General features: G+C 37.2%; 1 protein-coding gene across 4 annotated transcripts in view; it reads right to left on the bottom strand.

The window, feature by feature from the left end:
- CNKSR2 (connector enhancer of kinase suppressor of Ras 2) overlaps window positions 1-21364 on the bottom strand; it is a 363733-nt gene that overhangs the window by 119251 nt on the left and 223118 nt on the right. For all 4 annotated transcript variants that reach the window (XM_034755470.1, XM_034755460.1, XM_034755453.1 and 1 more), the window contains 4 exons: window positions 17763-17896; window positions 13699-13910; window positions 6307-6396; window positions 4444-4658 (listed from right to left, as the gene is read on the bottom strand). In XM_034755470.1, the coding sequence (XP_034611361.1) occupies window positions 4444-4658; window positions 6307-6396; window positions 13699-13910; window positions 17763-17896 (651 nt within the window). The remainder of the gene's footprint in view (window positions 1-4443; window positions 4659-6306; window positions 6397-13698; window positions 13911-17762; window positions 17897-21364) is intronic.

The following is a 21364-nucleotide window of genomic DNA, read 5'->3' on the forward strand; positions in this document are numbered from 1 at the left end:
AATTGAACTACATATTTCAGGAGAAAATGGGTTGATGTATTTTTTATTTTAACACATAAATGGTAGTTATGTGCTTTTGAATTATAATGAACATTGCTAATTACAATTACCAGTTTTATTTACAAGACAGTAGTGTATAATTTATGTAGGCAATAATCCAATTTGTCAATGTATTTTTTTTTGTCATGCATTTTTTTCCCCCTGACAAGACATGTACAGAAAACCATCTAAAAGCAAGAAGATGGCCAGCTGGTTCCATGGCGCTGGCTGTATCTGTGAATAACCAGCAACATACAAAATGAACACAGCATATATTAAATGGATTAAACACTGGCTAACTAATAAGTCTCAAAATGTAATTGTAAATGAGGAATGACTGCATGGATTTGTAGGGATCCTATGATATGTGACACTTATCAATGACCTATAAGTAAACATACAGTCATCATTGAGATAGTTTGCAGATGACACAAAAATTGGGGAGTGGTAAATAATGAGGATAGATTAGTAATACAGAGTGATTTGGATCACTTGGTAAGATAAGTGGAATAAAAAAATCTGTTGTGATCCATCCAAATATAAGGTCATATATCTAGGTATAAACAATGCAGGCCATACTTACAAGATGGGGGATTCTATCCTGGGAAGCAGATTTAGGAGTCATGGTGGGTAATCAGCTGAACATGCTTCCAGTGTGATGCGTGGACAAAATGCAGTGGTTCTCAACCTGTGGCCCGTGGGCCGCTTGCAATCCAATCAGCACACCGCTGCAGCCCAAGTGACATCTTTAGGGCCATACAGGTAGCATGGGATGAAGCCCACAACTGTAAATAGGTTGAGAACCACTGGGCTAATGTAATCCTTGTGCGCATAAATAGGGATTCTCAAGTAGGAGTAGGGAGTTATATTAGCTTTGTATTTGGCTCAATCTGTTCAGTTTATCAGAGAGAAGGTTAAGGTGTGACTTGCTTGATAAGTACCTACTTGGGGAACAGAAATTTGATAATAGAAGGCTCTTCAATCTAGCAGACAACTGGATCCAATGCTTGGAAGTTGAAGCTAGAAATAAGGCACAGATAATATTTAGACTAGAAATAAGGCACAACATTTTAAGTGGAAGTAATTAACCTTCAGAACAACTTATCAAGAGTTGTGGTGGATTCTCCATCACCGGAAATTTCTAAATCAAGACTGGATCTTTGAACTGGAGCATATTTTAGACAATCAAAATTATTGGACTTGAATTCATAATTCAAGAAAATCCAATTGCATGTGTTATGAGGAGGTCAGACTAGATGATCACAATGGTCCATTTTTGCTCTTAAAAATCTATGAATCAAGTACATCTGTACTTCGATATAATGCTGTCCTCGGGAGCCAAAAAAATCTTAACGCATTATAGGTGAAACCGCATTATATCGAACTTGCTTTGATTCACTGGAATGCGCAGCCCCGCCCTCCCCCGGAGCGCGGCTATTCCACGTTATATCCGAATTCGTGTTATATCGGGTCGCGTTATATCGGGGTAGAGGTGTACTCTGTAGATAACTGATGGTTCACAGATCACCATTTGAGGACATATGGGTCTATTATTTATCATGCAATATTTTAAAAATATTTGTCCTTAAAATGTACATGTGCACACATATGCACGCATGCGCACACACACACACACACAACTTCTTTTACAGTATGAACTTCATGCTCATTATTTTCTTCAGGAACTAGAAAGCAGAAATTTTGCCAGCTTTCAAAATAGCTATTACTTTCATACATACCTTCAGTATAAGTAAGAAGTGGCAAAATCTATTTATTTAAGGAAATTGCTAATTTAAATCACACAACTATGAGTGAAGAAGCAAATTTATCATCTTAGTTTAATTAAGCAGCATAACAGACAATGCTGTATTCATAAACAATATTTTCAGAACTATGACCTAAAAGTATTTATAAAACTTTAGTCCTCTGAAGATATTTCCATTCTACTCTTCTGCCAATATTTCCTCTGTTGTACCTACACTACTAGTATAATTTTAGGGGTCTACCACATAGCCTTAATACACAGGATTTTCAATGTCTTCAAAGTGTGGCTCCTCTCTACAAAGCGACACCAAAGATGGTGTTCTGTGAAGGATTCCATGTTTGTCTCTTTCCTTCTCAGCTTCACTGCTAGTAACAGATTCTGGAAGCCACATTACACCCTTACTTATGTAGGATGTTAAGCACTATTTCACAATTGCTTAATATGGTCCAGAAAAACAGATAGACCGTACTGTGTGGTAACATAGTGCAGCTGTTTTCCTAAGCTGTTTTCCTCCATCTAAGAGCTAGAACACCAAGGAGACAAAGGGTCTATGTGTGTCTAGCATTCTGAATAAACAACTCTCCTTGTGTTTACTACATCCCAGTCCTGTCTCTTCTCTTTCTGACAGACATGTACAATCTCCCTGAAGGTTAATGGCACTAAACAGGTATCCTTACTGTCAATTATACATAAGTAATAAAGACTCTAGATTCATTTTCAGATTCTGGTGGAGTTTGTGGTGCTACTAGTTAGAAAAAAAAACATTTTTGGAAACTAAGCAAATTGGGAAGTCACTGATAGACAACAATCATGTAACCCCAAAATAGCATTTTTCAGAAGAGAACCACACCTAAAATATGTATATAAAGAAAGGAGAGCATGAAATGGAGAAAAGTGGTGAATGCAGAAAAAAATGAGCATTATATGAACATAAGAAGAGGTGCTGAAAATTCATTACACTTCTAAAGACAGAAAAATTCCAACCTCGAATTTCCTAATTTTCAATACGTTTGATTTTAAGGTTTCTTGGTTTGATTTAGATTTCTGCTAGCACTGGCTGCAGACATGAGGAAGAGGATAAAATTTATAAACAATTTATGTACAAAGAAGAGCGCTATAAAGCAATCTGACTTCACAACCTGCTAGATGAATCATTTGTTTCTACTTTCACTGATTACTCAGAGATGACAGTTTATGGACTTAATTTGTATTGCCCTAAAGGTGACACTGCAAGATGTTAGCACTACAAAAGGCAAAACACCAACTGCATGTGGATTAACATACAAGGAAAGCACATTCACTGCTCCTACTGCTCCTGTTAATTAAAGTGATCCATGAGTAGCTCTACTGTACCACGTTTATAAGACCTTTCTTGAAAATGATCAAACTTGTATACACAGGAGCATCAAAGGAAGTATTAAAATTAATGGGCCAGATGATCAGATGATGTAAATCAATGTTGCACCATTGACTTCAATTAAACTATATCAACTGACAACCTCTGAGGATCTGGCCCAGTGTATTATAAGAGGAGAACAGAGCACCTGTTTCCTACTAGTCTCAGTGGAGCTCCATCTGCTGTGAACACACACCATCACAGCAGAAATTGGGATCAAGCCATAACAACAGATCCCATGCATACTGACATTCTAGATTATGGCTCTTTTCCTGATCTATGAAAATAACAGCAATTAGTTTGATAACCCTGCTGCAGAACTTATTTGCTTCTCTCTTGGAGGAATACAGTAAGGCTAAGCAACTTATTTTTGCGATGCTCCTTCCACCTGGAGAACACAGCTATTTAACTCAAAAATAAAAAAAGTTGTGAATACATTTGTTTTCCTCCTTTAAATGTACTCAAATGAATTATTATCAGTAATATACTTCAAACGAATGTACCGAACAATAAGAAAACCCCATAGTATGAGATTAATTGCTGATCAAGTTTCACTTTTCGGGGAGGTATATTATATTCCCCTATACTGTATCAAGACCTAAACATTTAATATTTAGTAGTTATTCCATGTGGAAAAATGACAGCAGGTCCAAAACATCTTGCTGTTTTCTAACTAATACTTCATTTTTGGACATACCTAAAAGATTTACCTGACATGCCACATCAAATTCAACACTCTTCTCTTTCAGAGTCACTGAGGGCTATATGCTAAAAGCAGCTACTGACTTTAGGATTCTTCTTAATCAAAAGTAGAAAAAAAACCCTCAGTTTTCCCCACTATTGTGTTGATCCTTTCCAGGTCATATCAATCATACATATAGTAATATGCCTAATGATATCTGACATATGAAATCACAGTGAAATATATACTTGAATGGTAATAGTTATTTGATCAGATGATTTCCCTATGCTGAGGCTGGCAAGAAAAAGATGGCAAACTCCATTTCAAACATAATCCCCTTTAGGATCATGAGTTGAGTTTAAACACAGTTGTAGATATATCCATTCCCCAGTTTGTAAGATTAAAATCAGAGTTCCAAAAGATGGGAGGGAAGAGGGCACAATTATACTCAGAACAGTAACAACTGAAATAGGATCAAACAGAAAAGGGTGCAATAAGCAATATTAAAAAGTGACAAGCCGGTCTCTCATCATCATCATGCATCTTGTTATTTTTACTCACATGGTAGTAGGTGGTGTCTGGCCCAGGTGTGCCAATGACTTCTTGTCTTAATGAATCCATTTGTAAACTAGGCAGCAAGGAGTAATGACTTGGACTATTATTCTTGTCTCCTTTCTTTTTGGATTTTTTCCCTGTATCCTTTTTGCTATTCCTTTGAAACATGTAGTCATCTTGAGCTATTTTCTCATTGCTCATATAGCGAAGTAATGAATTTTCTATTGAAAAAAAAGTAATAAAAGACTGAATTGCAAATCATTTAATAAATGCCACTTCTTCTTCCTAAATATACTGCACTCGTCTGTTGCTAAGGTTTATCTTCATTTTTGAAGTCTTTAGCTCTGCCTCATAAAACAAAATGTATTCCAAAAATTATTTGTATGTTGTGAATATGCTAACATACCAATAGTTATTTTGGGATGGTCAAGGTTCAAGATTCATGTCAAAGAAATTAGAAAAAAAAATCATTTGCCCTCAGGTCTTCCCCCAAATACACAGTTATTACTTTACTATGACATCTGCAGTCTTATTCTTAGAAACTAGATCATAGATGAATAAGGTGGTGTATATTTTGCATTGACTATTTCACTTTACCTTGTTCTCCCTCCTGGTTTTTATCCATCTGTTGAGTCTCATCTTATATTTGGACAGCAAGCTTCTTAGGATAGGGACAGCTTTTCAATTGTATGTGCACCAAGAACAAGAGGCTTCTGATCCTTGAATACTAAACACCACCACAATACAAATAATTCCTTTTTGTAGTGGTAAGGCAAACTATGCTAGTGGTCTTTTGCTGCATACAGTAAGCTATATTCTTTCTTTTCATTAGTGTATCATTGTAGTTTAAGAGGTATCAATACTACAACCTCGGAACTTCAAATTACAAGGTGTGAACATAAAACAATGATGGGGTAAGAACAGTTTGTTAAAACATTGGTCTTTCCCTAGAGCGTATGCTTTTTTGGGACCATGTCTTCACGTATTGGTATAGTGCTTAGCACAATGCAGTCTCTGGGTATTACACCTCTACCCCGATATAACGTTGTCCTCGGGAGCCAAAACATCTTACCGCGTAATAGGTGAAACCGCGTTATATCGAACTTGCTTTGATCCGCCGGAGCGCGCAGCCCCCCCCCCCCAGAGCGCTGCTTTACAGCGTTATATCCGAATTCATGTTATATTGGATCGCGTTATATTGGGGTAGAGGTGTACTGCGATGAAAATATTCAACAATGGGCATGTTTTAATTTTGTTTTGCCTTGGGCTCAATATATTGGAAACTGGGTGAAATTCTATGGCCTGTTATACAGACAGTCATACTAGATTATCCCTTCTGGCCTTAAAGTCTATGAATATATTGGATGGATGCACAGTGGAATTCTGCAGCTGAACCTCTCATCTGGAGAACATCTCATCTCTGACCTGTTTCTAGCTGAGCCCTCCTAGCTCCCCCTGGGATGTTTTCCAGCCAAAAATAACAATCCCTCAAGCTAAGGGGATTTAAAATATCCACATTAATTGTGTGTCATAACAGTAAAACAAATCATTTTATGAAATTTTGGGACCAATTTCAAAAAGAGTCAGATGGCACCGTGTTCAAATAATGCAATGTCAATATAATGAAACACAGCCAAATTGAATTGGTACCCCTCTGCTGTGCAACTTCCTCAGGCCCTATGCAGAGAACATGGGGATGAGCAAAAATCAAGTATACATAATGAAAAATGGGAACACTCCAAGATTATGTTATCAGAAATCCACATTTTAAGAGAGGGCCCAAATGAGGACTTGACTTAAGGAAAGCTTGTTACAGTTTAAGTGATGCTAAGAAAAACATACAGCACTGCAGTGTCCCAGGTCACTTACCTCTCCGACTATCTCTTTTTATCTTATTGGGATCTTCATAATCCCCTACCCAGTTATATTCCACTGGCATAGAGATAGGTCTTAGTTTGCCTAAAACAGAGGAAAAAATGGTGTCATGCCAAATTCTTACAATGTCTTGTATACTTCAAAATATTTTAAATGAAGTGTTAATACGTACGTTAATTCTACAAGGCTAATTATTTATGGGAAAAGAGCCAGTATATCTTCTGGACAAGAGGTTAAAACATAAATTCATTCAGTCCATTATTGTTAATGGTCTAAATGGAAGGTAAGTATTCCATGGAACTTTTCAAAAATTTTAGGAAATAACCCCAGTGACATAGAAAAAAATCCCTCTCAGTAACATCAGACTTAAAACTCAAGGTTTAGAACGAGCTTCTTCCAAGCACATAAAGGCTTCCAAGTCATTTCCACTTAGCATCTGTTAATTACTCTGTAATGCAATTTAAGATATAGAGAGAATTGTTTTATGCCCTATGTGAAATGAGCTTTTGGTCTCAGACTAACGGATATCAGGGCTGTGTCCATATCACAAAAAACAGGACCACAAATGGCAACTTTGTGTCTGTCTTAGTAGATACATCAATGACTGAATGGGCACGGAAACAACGATTTCAAACCTCAAATGTAGCCCCTCTGGATGAAGCATTTCACCCACCCAAAACACAGCATATTAAGTCTGGAAAATTCACTCACATTTTAGACAACAACAGAAAAGAGACACATCAAATGATTATACTTAAAGTTTTAATTTGAGAGCCATGGGGGTATTTTTAAAAATGCTGCGAATTGTCATTCCTTTTAAGAAAGTTCCAAAAGTACCGACATTGGTCAATGGAAAGGAGTTTTGCACCACCTGATTACTAGCTATTTAAGGAGATCTGAAATATTCAACAAGTTAAATAATGTACTGATACAAGGCAGCAATACAACCTCATAGCATATACTGCAATATCTGGCAGTCCAAACCCAAAATATTTTAAACGTTTTTACAAACAGAATGAATTCTTACTTTTTGCTTACCAATCCATTAGTCACAATGCATAACAATATGAATATAACTTTAGTCTCAAAACACAGCAAAATTCAAATGAAAATAACCTGGAAAGTTTTCTTAATTGACATTACTAGAAAGATTTCTGTAAATAAATATATAGAAAGACAAGATATACAGTTTGTCAGGGCTGAATCCCCACTCTGTCACTTTGAGTACAGAAGGTGGGGGCCCTCAAGGATTTTAAAAATTAATACTTGCCGCTCCAGGCTTGTATTAAACTCCCAAGGTTACAGCTTTTCTCTGACCTTAGCTTGGTAAACGCTGCCACCACCCAGATGCAAAAAAACCCCTTGGACCCAAGAAGGAGCACTTGGGAATTCCTCCCTGTGGGGTACCCTCAAGCCCTTTGACCCCCCCTCCGGGGAAGAGCTCAGAAAGAAAACAAAGGAAATCAGCTGTTGCTACCAGCTAATCAAACAGCATATGCACAAACCTCTTAGGACACCAAAAATCCAATCCTGTTCTTAAAAAAGGTAAATTTTATTAAAAACAAAAAGGAAGAAAATACATCTGGAACTTAGGCTTTTGCTAGATTTTAGAAGAGCAATTCCAAAAATTAAGCACACAAAATAGCTTTCTTGGGGGTTACCTTAAAGGTTACAAGCAAACTAAAGTATCTGGGGTTAGCACAGAGGAGTCCACAAGCCTTAAAAAATAAACAAAAAATAAACCTAATTGCGTCTTCCTAAACATTCCTAATTTACTTACATATTTTTATTTTGAGTTGTTAAAAGTAGTTCTAGATATGATCTGATGGTTTTCATATCTGGTTCAAACTTTACACAGCATTCCTGCTGCCCATCTCTTCAGCCCAGAGAGAACAACAGACAAAGGGAAAGTTTCTTTCCCAATTTTAAAAAGTTCTAGCCTTCCCGTTGGCTCTTTTGGTCAGGTGGCCATTTTTTTTTCTTTACCTGGGGGACTTTTTAACCCTTTACAGGTAAAGCAAGTAGAGAACAGCTACCAAGAGGGATTTTACAGCTAACTGGCTGGCTGGGTGTCCATCAAAGGGAGCTACTCCTCCCTCGCCCCCACTTCATCTATCACACAGTTATACCGAAAACAAATATTCAAGCATGTCTGTCAACCCATTCAAGTATGTAATGTATGGGATTATTAAAATCATGCTATGTGTTTTGTACACTAAGGGGGTCATTTATAATCCTCAAAAAATAAGACAGTATAGAGGAATATCTTTAAAAAAAAAAGTCCGGGATTGTCAATGGGCACAAATCAGGAAAGTATCTCTATTCAGGAAATCATTTAAATACTGTACCTGCTTAACTTTAAGCATGTGCTTAAGTCCCACTGAAGTTACTGCTTCACTGAAACACATGCTTAAGTGCTTTCCTGAATAGGGATAGTGTTGAACTGATGCCTATATTAGCCTCCTATATTTATACAATTAAGAATTTTCATGGTTACTTCTCTGGAAATATGAGCATTCTCTTCTGTGCTGCACTGTACTGAACTCAAACCATACTATACAAAAAATACTGCATCTACCACAACAAGACTTTTTGTAAAGCTGTAATAAAAAACAGGTAGGTCTGATCATTACCAAGGACCACATTCATAACAAATGTTTTCTCTATGTGTTGATTTCTAAAGCTCCGTATTTATTCATATATGAACTATCCATTGGATTGCCTAAATGATCTCCCATGATGGCAAATTTCATTCATTTTCCTACTCTGCCAATCTCCTCTTCAACTCACATGGATCCTCTAAAGAACATTCTCAGGGAAACTTCTAATTTGGGATGTAAGCTGATGCTCTCAAAGGTCAATTAGCAATAACTGTATGGTAGCTACCAGTCAGTAATAGAGAACTAGTCAGAAATCTATCCTTTAAAATTGTCAAAAACCCAATTCCCTCATTTCTGAAAAATAACTAAGTCTTTTTGATCTCAACTGAAGGAGCAGGCCCAAAGGCATTTAAAAATGATTTTATCATATTATTGATTATGAGCTTGTGCTGAAAACAATTAATGCTCTGGACTCTCCAACTCCATTTGGCATGCACTGGTAATTCACCACAAAACAAACTGTTTTGGTTTTACACATTTCATATGCCACATATAAACCCTGTGTGGATAAATTACGTGTGGAAAGCTTTGGGGGCATTTTAGTGACTGGAACTTGGATACTCTAAAAAATAAGTACATTTTAACTAATAAACACAGAAAGGGATTGAATAGTACGGTGTACACAAGAGAAACAAATTAAATTACAATCAACTAACAAAGATGAAAGGCTCTATAGAAGGATTAAATAACCCCGCCGTTTCCCAGTGCTAACTATGATCCACATATTTATAGCTCAGTCCTCACAGTGGCAACTTGGAAAAGTATCATGTAGCATAATAATTAACCCCCGGGCAGATCTTTAAGCATCCCAGTGTTTCTATGCACCTGAACTTTGGCCATCTTTACTCTAGGTCTGTGGCATTCAAATCCTAATGCAGCTCAGGATGTGACTGCACTCTGCAATTATAATAAATGAAACATCCAATTTTAATAGGTGTAGCTAAGTTGATGTAATGCCCTGAGCATTTTAGAGAGCCATGTGAGCTGTAACAGAAAATGTGCACACAGTTCAAAATTAGAGGGATGATGAGAATTTTACAGGAGGATTTATACGCTGTGACATTTTGAACCAAGAGGAGATATTGCACCAGCCTCACAAAAGTGATACCCAGTAGCAAGACACTGTAGTACACACCCATTAATTATGCTGCATAGGTATATATAGCAGTTTAAACATCTGACTTAGAAGAGGGCACAGTCTAGCAATGTAGCTCAGTTAAAGGCAAGACAACTACCTTTCTGAGCTAATACAATGTTCAATAGAGAAGTGAAGTGAAAAGTTATTACCCCAGTTTCTTATACTGATGTACAGATTTTGGGCTTTTTTCACAAGAGTATAATCACATAATGATTACAAAATGAACTATAATTCTCCAGCTAAGACAACACCTTAATAAAACAATGAGTGCTACTTTCCCCTCCACCCAAGTTAGAAACACCATAAGAAAATATGCATATGCCTAATTTTATCTACAATAATATGGAGTTGTCCCACTCCAACAACAGTCTAATTCTAAGTAAGAACACTGAGGCAAAGAATAGACTCTATAGTCTGCTCCTTTGGGCCAGTGTAGGCTAGCTACAATATATTCAGTCTTTGAGAGAAAATAATGTTCATGTGGCTCAGACCAGCATACTAGAGAATTCGATAATCAACACCGATTACTGATTTGAGATACATGGAAAACTCACCTATAGTCTTTCTAGAGGCTATTTTAAATGGAGAATGTATTTGAACTACATTTTATTTTGACACTGATCTCAATATTAACTAGTTTTAGGGCTGGTGGAGGGGAAATAGGTGAGAAGAAGCTTTAATCATTTAGGCCTGAATCCTGCAAATGCCCTGTGAACTATTCTTATGCTTAAAGTTAAATACATGCATAAGTGTTTGTAGGGTTTGGGCCCTTAAAATACAGTGACAATTCTTTTCAGTAGAAAAAAAAATTAAGCATCAACATGTACATGGAAATATCGTTTTTTCAGCATTTGGGGGCAAATTGTTGACAAACCCTCAAAAATAAGTAGAATTTACGAAGAGCAAAAATCTGATGCACACAAATATATCTCAATGATAGCATTTCTCTGTATGATCAGCTTAGTTTAGAAAAGTATTCTCTGAAACCACTGCACTCATGGAACAGTTCTTATATATCTGCGATCATATTGGAAATTTTTCTTTTTAAATAAAGTGAGTGAAAGGTGCTACCGAGGAATTCCAAAGTACTGTATTGTCACATGTTTTATTTTACTGCAGAGGAAATTATTATTCTCAAAACACTAAGGGCCATGCTCATCCATCCCCATGAAAGAACAGAAGGAAATAAAATCAGAGGCAATAATGATAGGGATAGCGGAACATAACAGAGTAAATGCCACTCCCTGAGTTCACAGCATCATTCAAATATCTGCACCTTATGTCCAATGTTGGGTGGTTAAACATATTCAACGCAATGGTCACAACCAATATATACTTTTAAAAAAATGTTAATGCTGCAACATGTGTGTTACTCTGGTACACTGGAGACAAACGAACATTCATATGGTATTTTTGCTAAACAGTTTAGTTTTATAGGTCCTTATGCTTCATGCTGCCATCATTCCCTTTGGCTGCTATAACTAAATGATGTTGGTTCCCTCAGTTACAATAGCAGCAAGCAGGTGGGAATTATTACTGCTTTGAAAAAGGAATTCTGTGGGATCCTAGACTACCCCACCCTGCAATTTTTATTTTATATAGAGAGAACAATCACTTGCTTCTACTTGTTTTGACTCTTTCCTTAAAAAAAATAAATAAAGTGAGGGCTGGGATAAAACTGACAATAACTGTCTTTAAGGATGCTCCAGGGCTCGTCTCCGCCACTCTTCTCTTTTTAAAAGGCACACTCTGCAAGCAGGTGCATCTTTGTGAAAATGCATCCTTTAATATTCTGTATGTGTATTACACAGAGTCCTGAGAATATTTTATTCAGCTTGAGTTCAGTTTGTACCTTCTCTCTCAAAGGATTTCAAAAGCTTGGCTGCAATCAAGGACTGAGTATGGTGTACTGAATCTGTGCACTGTGATAAATTAATTCTACTTTGTCTTTTCCTAAAAAGGAAGGTGGTGTCAAGATTACCATAGTTATTCCAACATGCATTTTACATTGAACTTAATTAAAATAGAACAGCAAATGCATTGAACAGTATTCAATAACTAATTTTAGCTCAGCTAAAATTACAGCAGTCAAAATATCTTGTTAAGGGCAGACTGATTCTCTACACAACAGTTATGCTCAATACATTCTGATTATTTTTTGGAGACAGACAAAATTCAGTTGAATTCCTTTTTTGGCAAGGTAAAGGTATGAGAGTGGTAGCATAGTATGTGAGGGAGTGGGTACAAACTAATTTGTCTCTGAAATGGCTCAATTTGCTTCATCACTACATTGTAGTGGTGAGAACCCCACTGGTATAAGCCTTGTCTGAATTTGGGCAGTGAGGAAAATTCCACAAATAGATGCCTCAGTTGGACCTAAAACAGAAAGTATATGGTCCTATATGATACCGGTGGATTCCCTCCTAACTTCTTTCCACACCATGGCAACGTCTCAATTTTCAGCAGGAACAGAAACAAAGTTCTTCTGTTCCAAAGCTGTGAAAATGTACTACTTCAGCTAATGCAGAAGCTCCAATAGTGTGATAGCTCTATGGATTATAGCTGAGGTTTTCAAAGGAGCCTAAGGATGTTAGGTGCTCAGCTCCCATTGGTATCCCTTTGGAAGTCCCATCCTATATCTTCTTTGGGCCAGTCACTAGAGGGAGACATGAACTGGTCTGAAATTCGATCCAGCAGAGCACAATACTGTTGTGTATATTTATGTATGTGTGTACACACACACACACACACACTTGCACACTCCACATTACTAGATGAACTGTTGTTGTAACCATATTGGTCCCAGCTTCACATCAAGACCTGAAGATGAGCTCTGTGGAGCTTGAAAGCTTGTTTCTTTCACCAACAGAAGTTGGTCCAATAAAAGATGTCACCTCACCAACCTTACAGTGTAGAGGAGCATTGAGTAACTTGCATACTGGGACAATATATTAACCTCAAGCCAAGAGTGATCTATTATAATTAAAAAGTTGTTACAATCCACATAGTTTAAGGTAAGCAAGAATTCACATAATGTTACAAAATGCAGGCAATCAGTCATACTTCATTTTTGGAAATAGAGGAAAACCACAGGACAGTTCTTACTAATATAGCCATTTTTAGGGCCTATGCAACATATGTCATTATGCAGGGAACCACTTGCATCCTGTATCCTTGTTGTAAATAAATTGGTTACTGGCTGCTTTCCTTACACAATGGTAACTCAAAGTTATCTCCTGCATACCCTGGGAGAAGTTGTAAACTGGGTTAAGAATAGTGATCCAATAATTTGGACGGTGAAGCTGATAATATTATTAAGTACAACTTTCTGGACAGAAAAATTGTTTGACAATCATCATAAAGAATAAGGGATTGGACTAATCTTCCATTTTTTATGCCTTAAGTCATTTAGTAGGGTTTTTTGATACACAATATCAAAAGCTTTTAGCCTGAGATCTTCCCATAATAAGATTCATAGAAAATCAGATTGATACTCACATTTTCTATTTCAAAAGGACACATAAACCAACAAATCTACTACAACTAAACAAGGGGATTTGGATTATCCTTATTAAAACAATGCCATACCATACGTTGGAGTGCTCTCTCTTCTCCCAGAGCCGCCTGTTCTTCCTTTCTCATATTCATAGCAGTATAAGACTGCATCTTCTTCAACCACATTAAAGCGCTTGCGATATTCCTGGTCAAGAAATGAATTTGGAGATTCGGAACCCTTATGAACTGGCTTGCCCACTATATGTCTGCCAATATCATCACATGGAAGATTTCCCTTTTCATCCCTGTAGTAAACAAGAGAGATTTTGAATGAATTGAGATAGGACATTTTTTTGTCTTGAACATTGTTTTAAGAGTGTGGGTGCATATAAATATTTATATGATCAAGAAATAGATAATATTGATCTTTGGGGGTTGCACTACTATGCAAGCTGTTCCATATATCTCTGGCAATTCACTTCAATTGCAGCCTGAATTTACTCCTTCCTAGTCTTAAATCGCCTGAATTCTGGATATGTTGCAAAGCTCATCTATCATTCTTGGTCTTTTGAGAAGGGAGGTGGACAATGATGGCTTATATGTTCTGCAAGGTAAACTACTATTTGGATTTTTTTTAAACTAGCATTTTCTGTTTTCAGATAAGGAGATGATGCTTGCTTTTTTCTTTTATAATTGATTTTTAATGTATCAAAGGCTCCTGGAGTCATGAATAGATGACTTTATGTTTTAAATGAAAATTTATTAAATATACAGAATCCAAGAGAAGTATGCCACTTAATGGGTCACCAACAGTATCTGCATGCCTCAGATTGTCCTTCAAAGTTACCCTTCAAAAAAACTGACCAGACCAGATCCTGTTTAGCTTTTGAGACGTGATAGTATATTAATGTAGCGATAGCCACCGAGAACTTCATGAACAACTTAGCTTGAGTGATGAAAAGATTGTTTCTGGAGTTGATAATCCTGCATTCTATCCCTACATATGTTGAAATCCTGGGTGACCACAGGATGAGTTAAAATGACATCTGAAGTCCTAGGCCCATCTAAGACAGCTAAGCCCCAACCTTTACTGAAGCTGTAGTCACAATCAGCAGATACAATAGTCAAAAGAATAGCAAACTTCACACATTCAGTCATTGGGGAATTAATGTAGTCTCTTTAGCTCCAAAACCAAAGACCTCTATTATAAAGAAGAATAGTTTCAGTTAGTTGTGGTAGAGTTTATAGCCTCTTTGCAGGCACTGTAAAGAGTCTGGGATCACAAAAGGAATCACCTTAAGCTCAAATTTTTGGAGCTGAAGTTCCTCATTTCTAACTCCCATGCCTCACATGTGCAGTTCAGCTAGAGACTCTGGTGGCCGTTTGCTGCCATCATTTGTTACATACTGACACCCAACTGCTGAATATGAATCTGAGATGTTCATGCCAAAATTTTGCTTCACTGCATTTGGTGTGGGAGAAATATATATAAGTATTGGCTAACTGTGCCTATGAAAATAGAATGGATGGGTAACTCTGTTCAAATAGAATATATGAATTCTAAATGACTGTCCCACAAAGAAGGTAAGCTCCAATATTGTTGCAACTAAACATTCTCTAGTTTCACTGATAACTCTTGTCTCTGCTGTTTGTGGATATAGTCAGACCCCCAGGTGGTATGGCTACAGAGATATAGAATATACATTGAAGCAGTGAATCCCTATTATTTTCCAGTAGCAAAAGAATTATTGCTTTTGTTGTAGTCAACCAAAAACGCACACAATAACAGCAACCCAGGAGAACGGCACCAAGCTATTTGATAGTACACAAAATAAAAATGAAGAGATGCATAAATACATATAATTATAGACAAAAGACTGCTGAAAAGCCAGAACACATCTTTCAATCAAGTCATATTATGCAATATATTATGTGATGGGTTTGTGAAGTGAACTACCGTTCAATAGGATTAAACTGACAAAAAGATTACAGAAATGCACAGCTTAATCATGCAATAAGCTTAGTTTTTTAGGTGCATTGAACTGATAAGTAATTGATATAGTATTTCATTAGTGTCGGTCCACACACCAACCCTACCATAATTTATTTTTTTTATGTCTAGAATAAATCATATAAAGGATGCATTTTCAAACATCACAACTTATGTGATAGATGGGTTAATCAGCTGTTGAAGTAGGATTGCACATTAAAAATGTTGTGCAAAACCAATTCATTTTCTCATTTAATAAAATTAATATAGTAAAAGAAACATAGCTAGATGTACGATAAGTAGTTTATAGGCATTACTTCTCTGAGCCAGAAACATCTTTGAACTTCACTTTCAAAGATAAAAGGTCTATAGTCTATAACTATAAGGTTTACATCTAAAGAGAAACCTGAAGAACTCTGACTGCTTTAAGTGCTTTTCTTTTAGCCTAAAGTGTTTAGAATTAAATCTTTGAAGCCTGAAGATAATTTTTCTGAGGGTACAATGCTCTTTCAGTAGCACCTGCATAGAGATATGGTGACATCCAGTTACAAGATGAATTAACGACATGTTTATTCCCTATGGGCATTTCAAATAAATTAGAAGAAAAAATCCTTAATGAGAAACTACCTGTACTGAAGACACAAATTGGAAAAATTGTTTAAGCAGGGGGCTAGCTATGCTGCATACTACATAAAGTGGTAGCACATAGCATTTTTTCTAAACGTGAATGATAGACTAGATAAGACAATGGAGTGACCAGGAGTGAATTACAAGTTTCAATTCAGGGCTTCACAGAAGAATTGTGACATCATCAAAACCATGAACAAGAAATTCAGTATTCTGACTCAGAAGGTTTTCAGTATCTCTGGAGAATAAAGGATTTCTCATAAATGCACAATTCTCTTCCCCTGCCAGTTTAAGTTGCCATTCACATCACCCTGGGATAACCCATAAGAAAGCCTTGTCAGCATCAGGCAATACATCTTATCAACTGGCTGGAAGGGTCACCGTTGAGTGACTCTAATCACCCCTAAGGAAATATGCACATTGTTCTCCTAACATAGCCCAGTAAATGTAACAAAAGACTGCCAGGAAAAAAAAAGGCTTTTAAATCACTATTTGGTTATATAATGTTCTACACACACATTTAAGAAAAATCTGTTCCTCTGAATTATGTTCTCTTGCTATTCTCACTGTGTATTTTAAGGCATCTGTATTGCTTACAATGCATATTTTACAAATGTATTTATATGCTATAATATCCATACGGGATTACTGGAGAGGAACAACAGGGTATACTGCGGTAGCATACTGAATTGGATGAGTGGTAATAGGACAATGTGATAAACCGAAGGATGAACCTGCTGCTGCTCTTCTGACTCCTAACTGGAGGCTGAAAGCTCAGTCAGAAGGAAAACGTTCTGTGACACAGAGGAGGACAGCTGGAGACTTGAAGGGACAGTGATGAAGGTGGCTGTTTCAGCTCAGAGTGGCATATATATTTATGGAACAATTGGATAGCTACAGAATATAGAATGAAAGTCACACCTCAAATATTGTCCTAGCAATTTGCTCCAATGATGTTATACAAAACATATCTAAAAAAGGAATTACCATGGCTGTAGAAAAGTAGCAATTCATTGCAGTAAGAGCCTCTCCCTTTAGCTCAAGCTATAGAAATTCACATTTTTAGCTACAGAGTGCCCCAGTTCAATCCCTGTCACTGGCTAAGATGGCAGACATCACAGACACAAAGTATTCTTTCTAGTTTTGCTTCAGGGTTCAAGACAATCTTTCACTAATAGGGATTAGGGTGACACCATCATGGGACAGATTAGCCCAAATCTACCTACTCTGAGGGTCATGTACCTTTTTCTGCAATAAATGGCGTGGGCCACTGCAGGAGGCACAATGCTGGACCAAACAGATCCTGGGTCTGATCCAGTGTAGTCACTCTTATATTTCTAACAACTAGTTGAACTCCAGGGGAAAATATCAGAGGCCTCATCCTCCAATCCATATACATGAATACGTACTTTCAACAAGTGTAATCATTTTTCTTATATTTAACTACTGTCCTAAATTTGTTTGAATGCTCAGTCTTTTACAAGTGCCATTCTTTGTCCATAAATTGTAGGAACCTGCAACATCATCATTAGCTTTTTACCTGGGAATATAAGGCTCTGCCGGAGGAGGGGGTATGTAGAGATCTTGGAGTGCTGAACTGTCTCTTTTAGTGGGTGTGCTGATAGTGCTGGATGGTGTAGCAACGCTGCTTGTAGGACTTCTAGGAATAAGCGGCTGGTTAAAATAAAAAGAGAAAAAAAACCACATGGGTATCTATTATATCTAGCATATTCTTATTTTCAAATGAAAATAATTAAAATTAAAGACAAACTGATAAAATAAAACCTAAAAATAAATACTTTTGATATTACATGGTTGTTTTAAACTATCTGAAAAACTATTCATATTACAGAGAAGGGATATTCACAAACTGTAAAAGGGACATGAGTTATGCTTGTGAAGCAGACTCCTCTTCACATCCTTTCTCCTTCCCTCTTGCTTAGTACAAGCTACTCTATTGCCAGTGCCCATAAAAATAGTCATGTAGGGACACCACTCAAAGCTTCACTAATGTAAGTTACCCAGAAGCTAGTGACTTGTTTAAACTCTAGTGTTTACAATAGAGGTTGTATAGGTATGTATTTAAAAAGATGTCGTCATTTAAATTCAAAAATATCAGTGCTATTATGTAAGAAATATCTGTGGAAGTTTCAGTTTTTCTACGGCTTTGGATACTGTAGCTCTGACTTCATATCTTATAAGCAGAAATATTACGATACAGAGCAAATGGGAGTCTATTATTCTACACTCTTCAGGACACATTTCCACCAAATAACACTTCACATGTTTTTGATCATTTTCTACCCTACCCAGGCCTTAGTCAGGCAGTGAACACCTCCCTTGCAGACTACGCCTGGATTCTAGCTACCATTCCAGCCCGAGCTTGGTGTTCTCTCTCTCAATAGCTCTGATTAACAGCCCCATCAGTTCTCACATCTCGTTCTCTGAGTGTTAGAGAGAGAAGTGCAATGAAGGAAATAAGAAGCATGCCAGTTTGCTCAGCCTCACAATATTTCTGCTGACTAGTGTTAAGTTTGAGCGTTTATGCTAACTACACTCAGAAAAGAAAGCAAATGCTGAGTAATTCTAATATTAAAAATGTGTTGGTTTTTATTTTGTTTTGATTTTAAAGCGCTTGCTCTCCTTCCATTTGTTAAAAATAAATGCCTTGAAGAATAAATCTTACAGGCTTGGAAGTACACAGTGGTCACGACAGCTATAGATTCCTCACGCACATCAGTGCTTTAGGACACAACTTTTTCATGTACTTAGAACAGAAAAGCTATGAGCTCAGGCTAAAAGGACAGTATGCATAGAAGACACTTTTGCAAGCTCTGTAAAGAATAAATTGTGACAGGTCAATGGAGCACTTCTGTAGAGAGTAATCAGCTCTCCTTCCCCACATATTAATCATGACACCTCTGCAGTATACCTAGACTACAGCAAACCCTGAGGGTTTAACAACAGACCTTCTTCCAAATTTTGGCCTTCTGTAAGACAGCAATGAGCTGCTGTCTTTTTGCTAAACCAATTAGACTTTTCAATCTTTCACAATAGTAACTGGATACATCAAAAATTGTCTGCATATTACTGTAGTATTTCCTTTTTGCATCTTTAAATAGTGTTAGATTCATGTGTGCCTTTTAGGATATCTGAAACATCCTACAAACGTGAAAGGAAATCCTGTGCCACAGGATATCTTCAAAATGTTACTTGGGAGTGGTATTGTGTTAGACTTCATTCTGGAATTTTTGCTGATCCAATGTTAATCTTGCAATGTGTTTTTGGAATATTAACTTTATGATCACTTTTAAATCCTGTCCTGCTAACTCTTACTGACCTATAACCTTTAAACAATGACAAATTGAAGTGTTTGCTAATTTTTTTTTGCTAGTTAGTTATTCTAAAACTACTAGAATAAATGTGAGTCCCTCACAGTTTGAATCTGTTAAAAAAAAAAAAAAAAAAAAAGGAAGCAAACTACAGCCTCTGTTTGGGAGGTTGGGCAGGTAGAGAAAGACATACAGAGGAAGGAACAGATAAAAGACCATATGAGTATTAAAAACAAGCATGAGCCTGAAATCCGTTTTAGGAATTCTAAAAACAAAAAAACCCCTCTTGACCTAAGACAACAGAAATCTCATCACTGAAGATTTCAACCATGAAAGCTAACTCTGAATCCCTGAACCATCTATTAAAGCAAAGTATTTTATTTCCTTTCTAATGGATGCTCAGTATGGGAAGTGCCTTTTCAGGCTTACTGAGTGTGAGGGGAGTGAACTTTCCTTCAGGCGACTGCCAGTTGGGACCCCAGTGGCCTTGATTCACCAGGCTGCAGGTGCAGGGAACTGGCAAAGAGTTTCCCTGTGTGTTGGCCTAAATGACCCTCCAGGCCTCATATATCTTTGTGAGACAGACCCAGCTTCTGATAAAGCTTTTTAGTTTCAATCTGGCAGTTCTGCAAGGATCACTTCATAGCAGGTGGTACATGAGTCCAAGATTTGGTGAAGGCAATCCAGGTTATTAGTTGGTTTGCTGTTCAGAATAGTTCTGATAATGGGCTCTGGATATTTGATGGGTTCATGAGTCTTTAAGAATGAGAGATTTCAGTCTCTCCACTGTTCAGGTGAGCCAGTGGAAACTCTGATCTTGCCTTGGAAGATGTTATGTTCTGTCCATCAGAGAAGAGAGTGTGTGCATGTGCACACATCCTGCTGGCTGGGGTTGGGGGTCTGAAGATAACTTGAGGGAAATCCTTGGTTTTGTTGGGCAGCTGAACTTGGGCTATGGTATCAGAGTTGTTTTTTGAGTGAATTCTCCAGGGATCTGAGTGACTCTAGTGTCTTGCTGGACAGTAGCTTAGCTAGCTCTCCCAAGATGACCTGGGTTTTTTTAGAAGGTCAAGAACTGTAAGTAGAGTCTACAACATCAAGCACAATGCTCGGGAGTACTGTTCCAAAATAGATCTGGAAGTGTCCTACCCTTGCCACCATCGGGTCAGGCTGTAAAATTCACCTGTTCAGCTTAGTCCATAAAAGTAGAGCAGAAGAAAAACCTGGCAGTGTGCATAGAAGTAGAAGCCCACTTTTAAACCAAGGAATGGAAAAGTGAAACAACTTGTCCCTGCCAGATGTTTGTCACTGTTTTCAACAGATATCACAACAATGACAACAAGAATTAAAGACTTTAGGTCCTTATGGTTGTGAAGATAACCTTCCAAATGAGAAGTAAAAGCAGCTGATAATGGGATGAATACCAGAGCCTAAAAACAGCTTGGAATAATAGCTGTTAGGTATGAGCTGCTCTCACATTGCAGCTCAGTGGGGTGTTAAACTTGACGCCTAATTCTGACAATTGTCAGAATGTTCAGTGTTTAAATGTCAGAATTGTGGATGGTGATCCAAGCATGCAACAAAGGAGGAGGACTAAATGAGTGGCATAACACATTAGCGGCACAAGTGAATACAGCTTTGATTGTAGGCAGAGTCTTGCAGAGTACAACTACTTTCATCCACTCACTCTCCCCCCACTACATTTAACCACCAGAGGATCTCAAAGCATTTTACAAAGTTAATAAATTAAGCTTCACAACATCCTTGAAATGAAGGTAAGGAAAATCTGCAACGACATACATTGATTCCT

This window comes from Trachemys scripta, chromosome 1, assembly GCF_013100865.1.
Source record: "Trachemys scripta elegans isolate TJP31775 chromosome 1, CAS_Tse_1.0, whole genome shotgun sequence".
Lineage (NCBI taxonomy): Eukaryota > Metazoa > Chordata > Testudines > Emydidae > Trachemys > Trachemys scripta.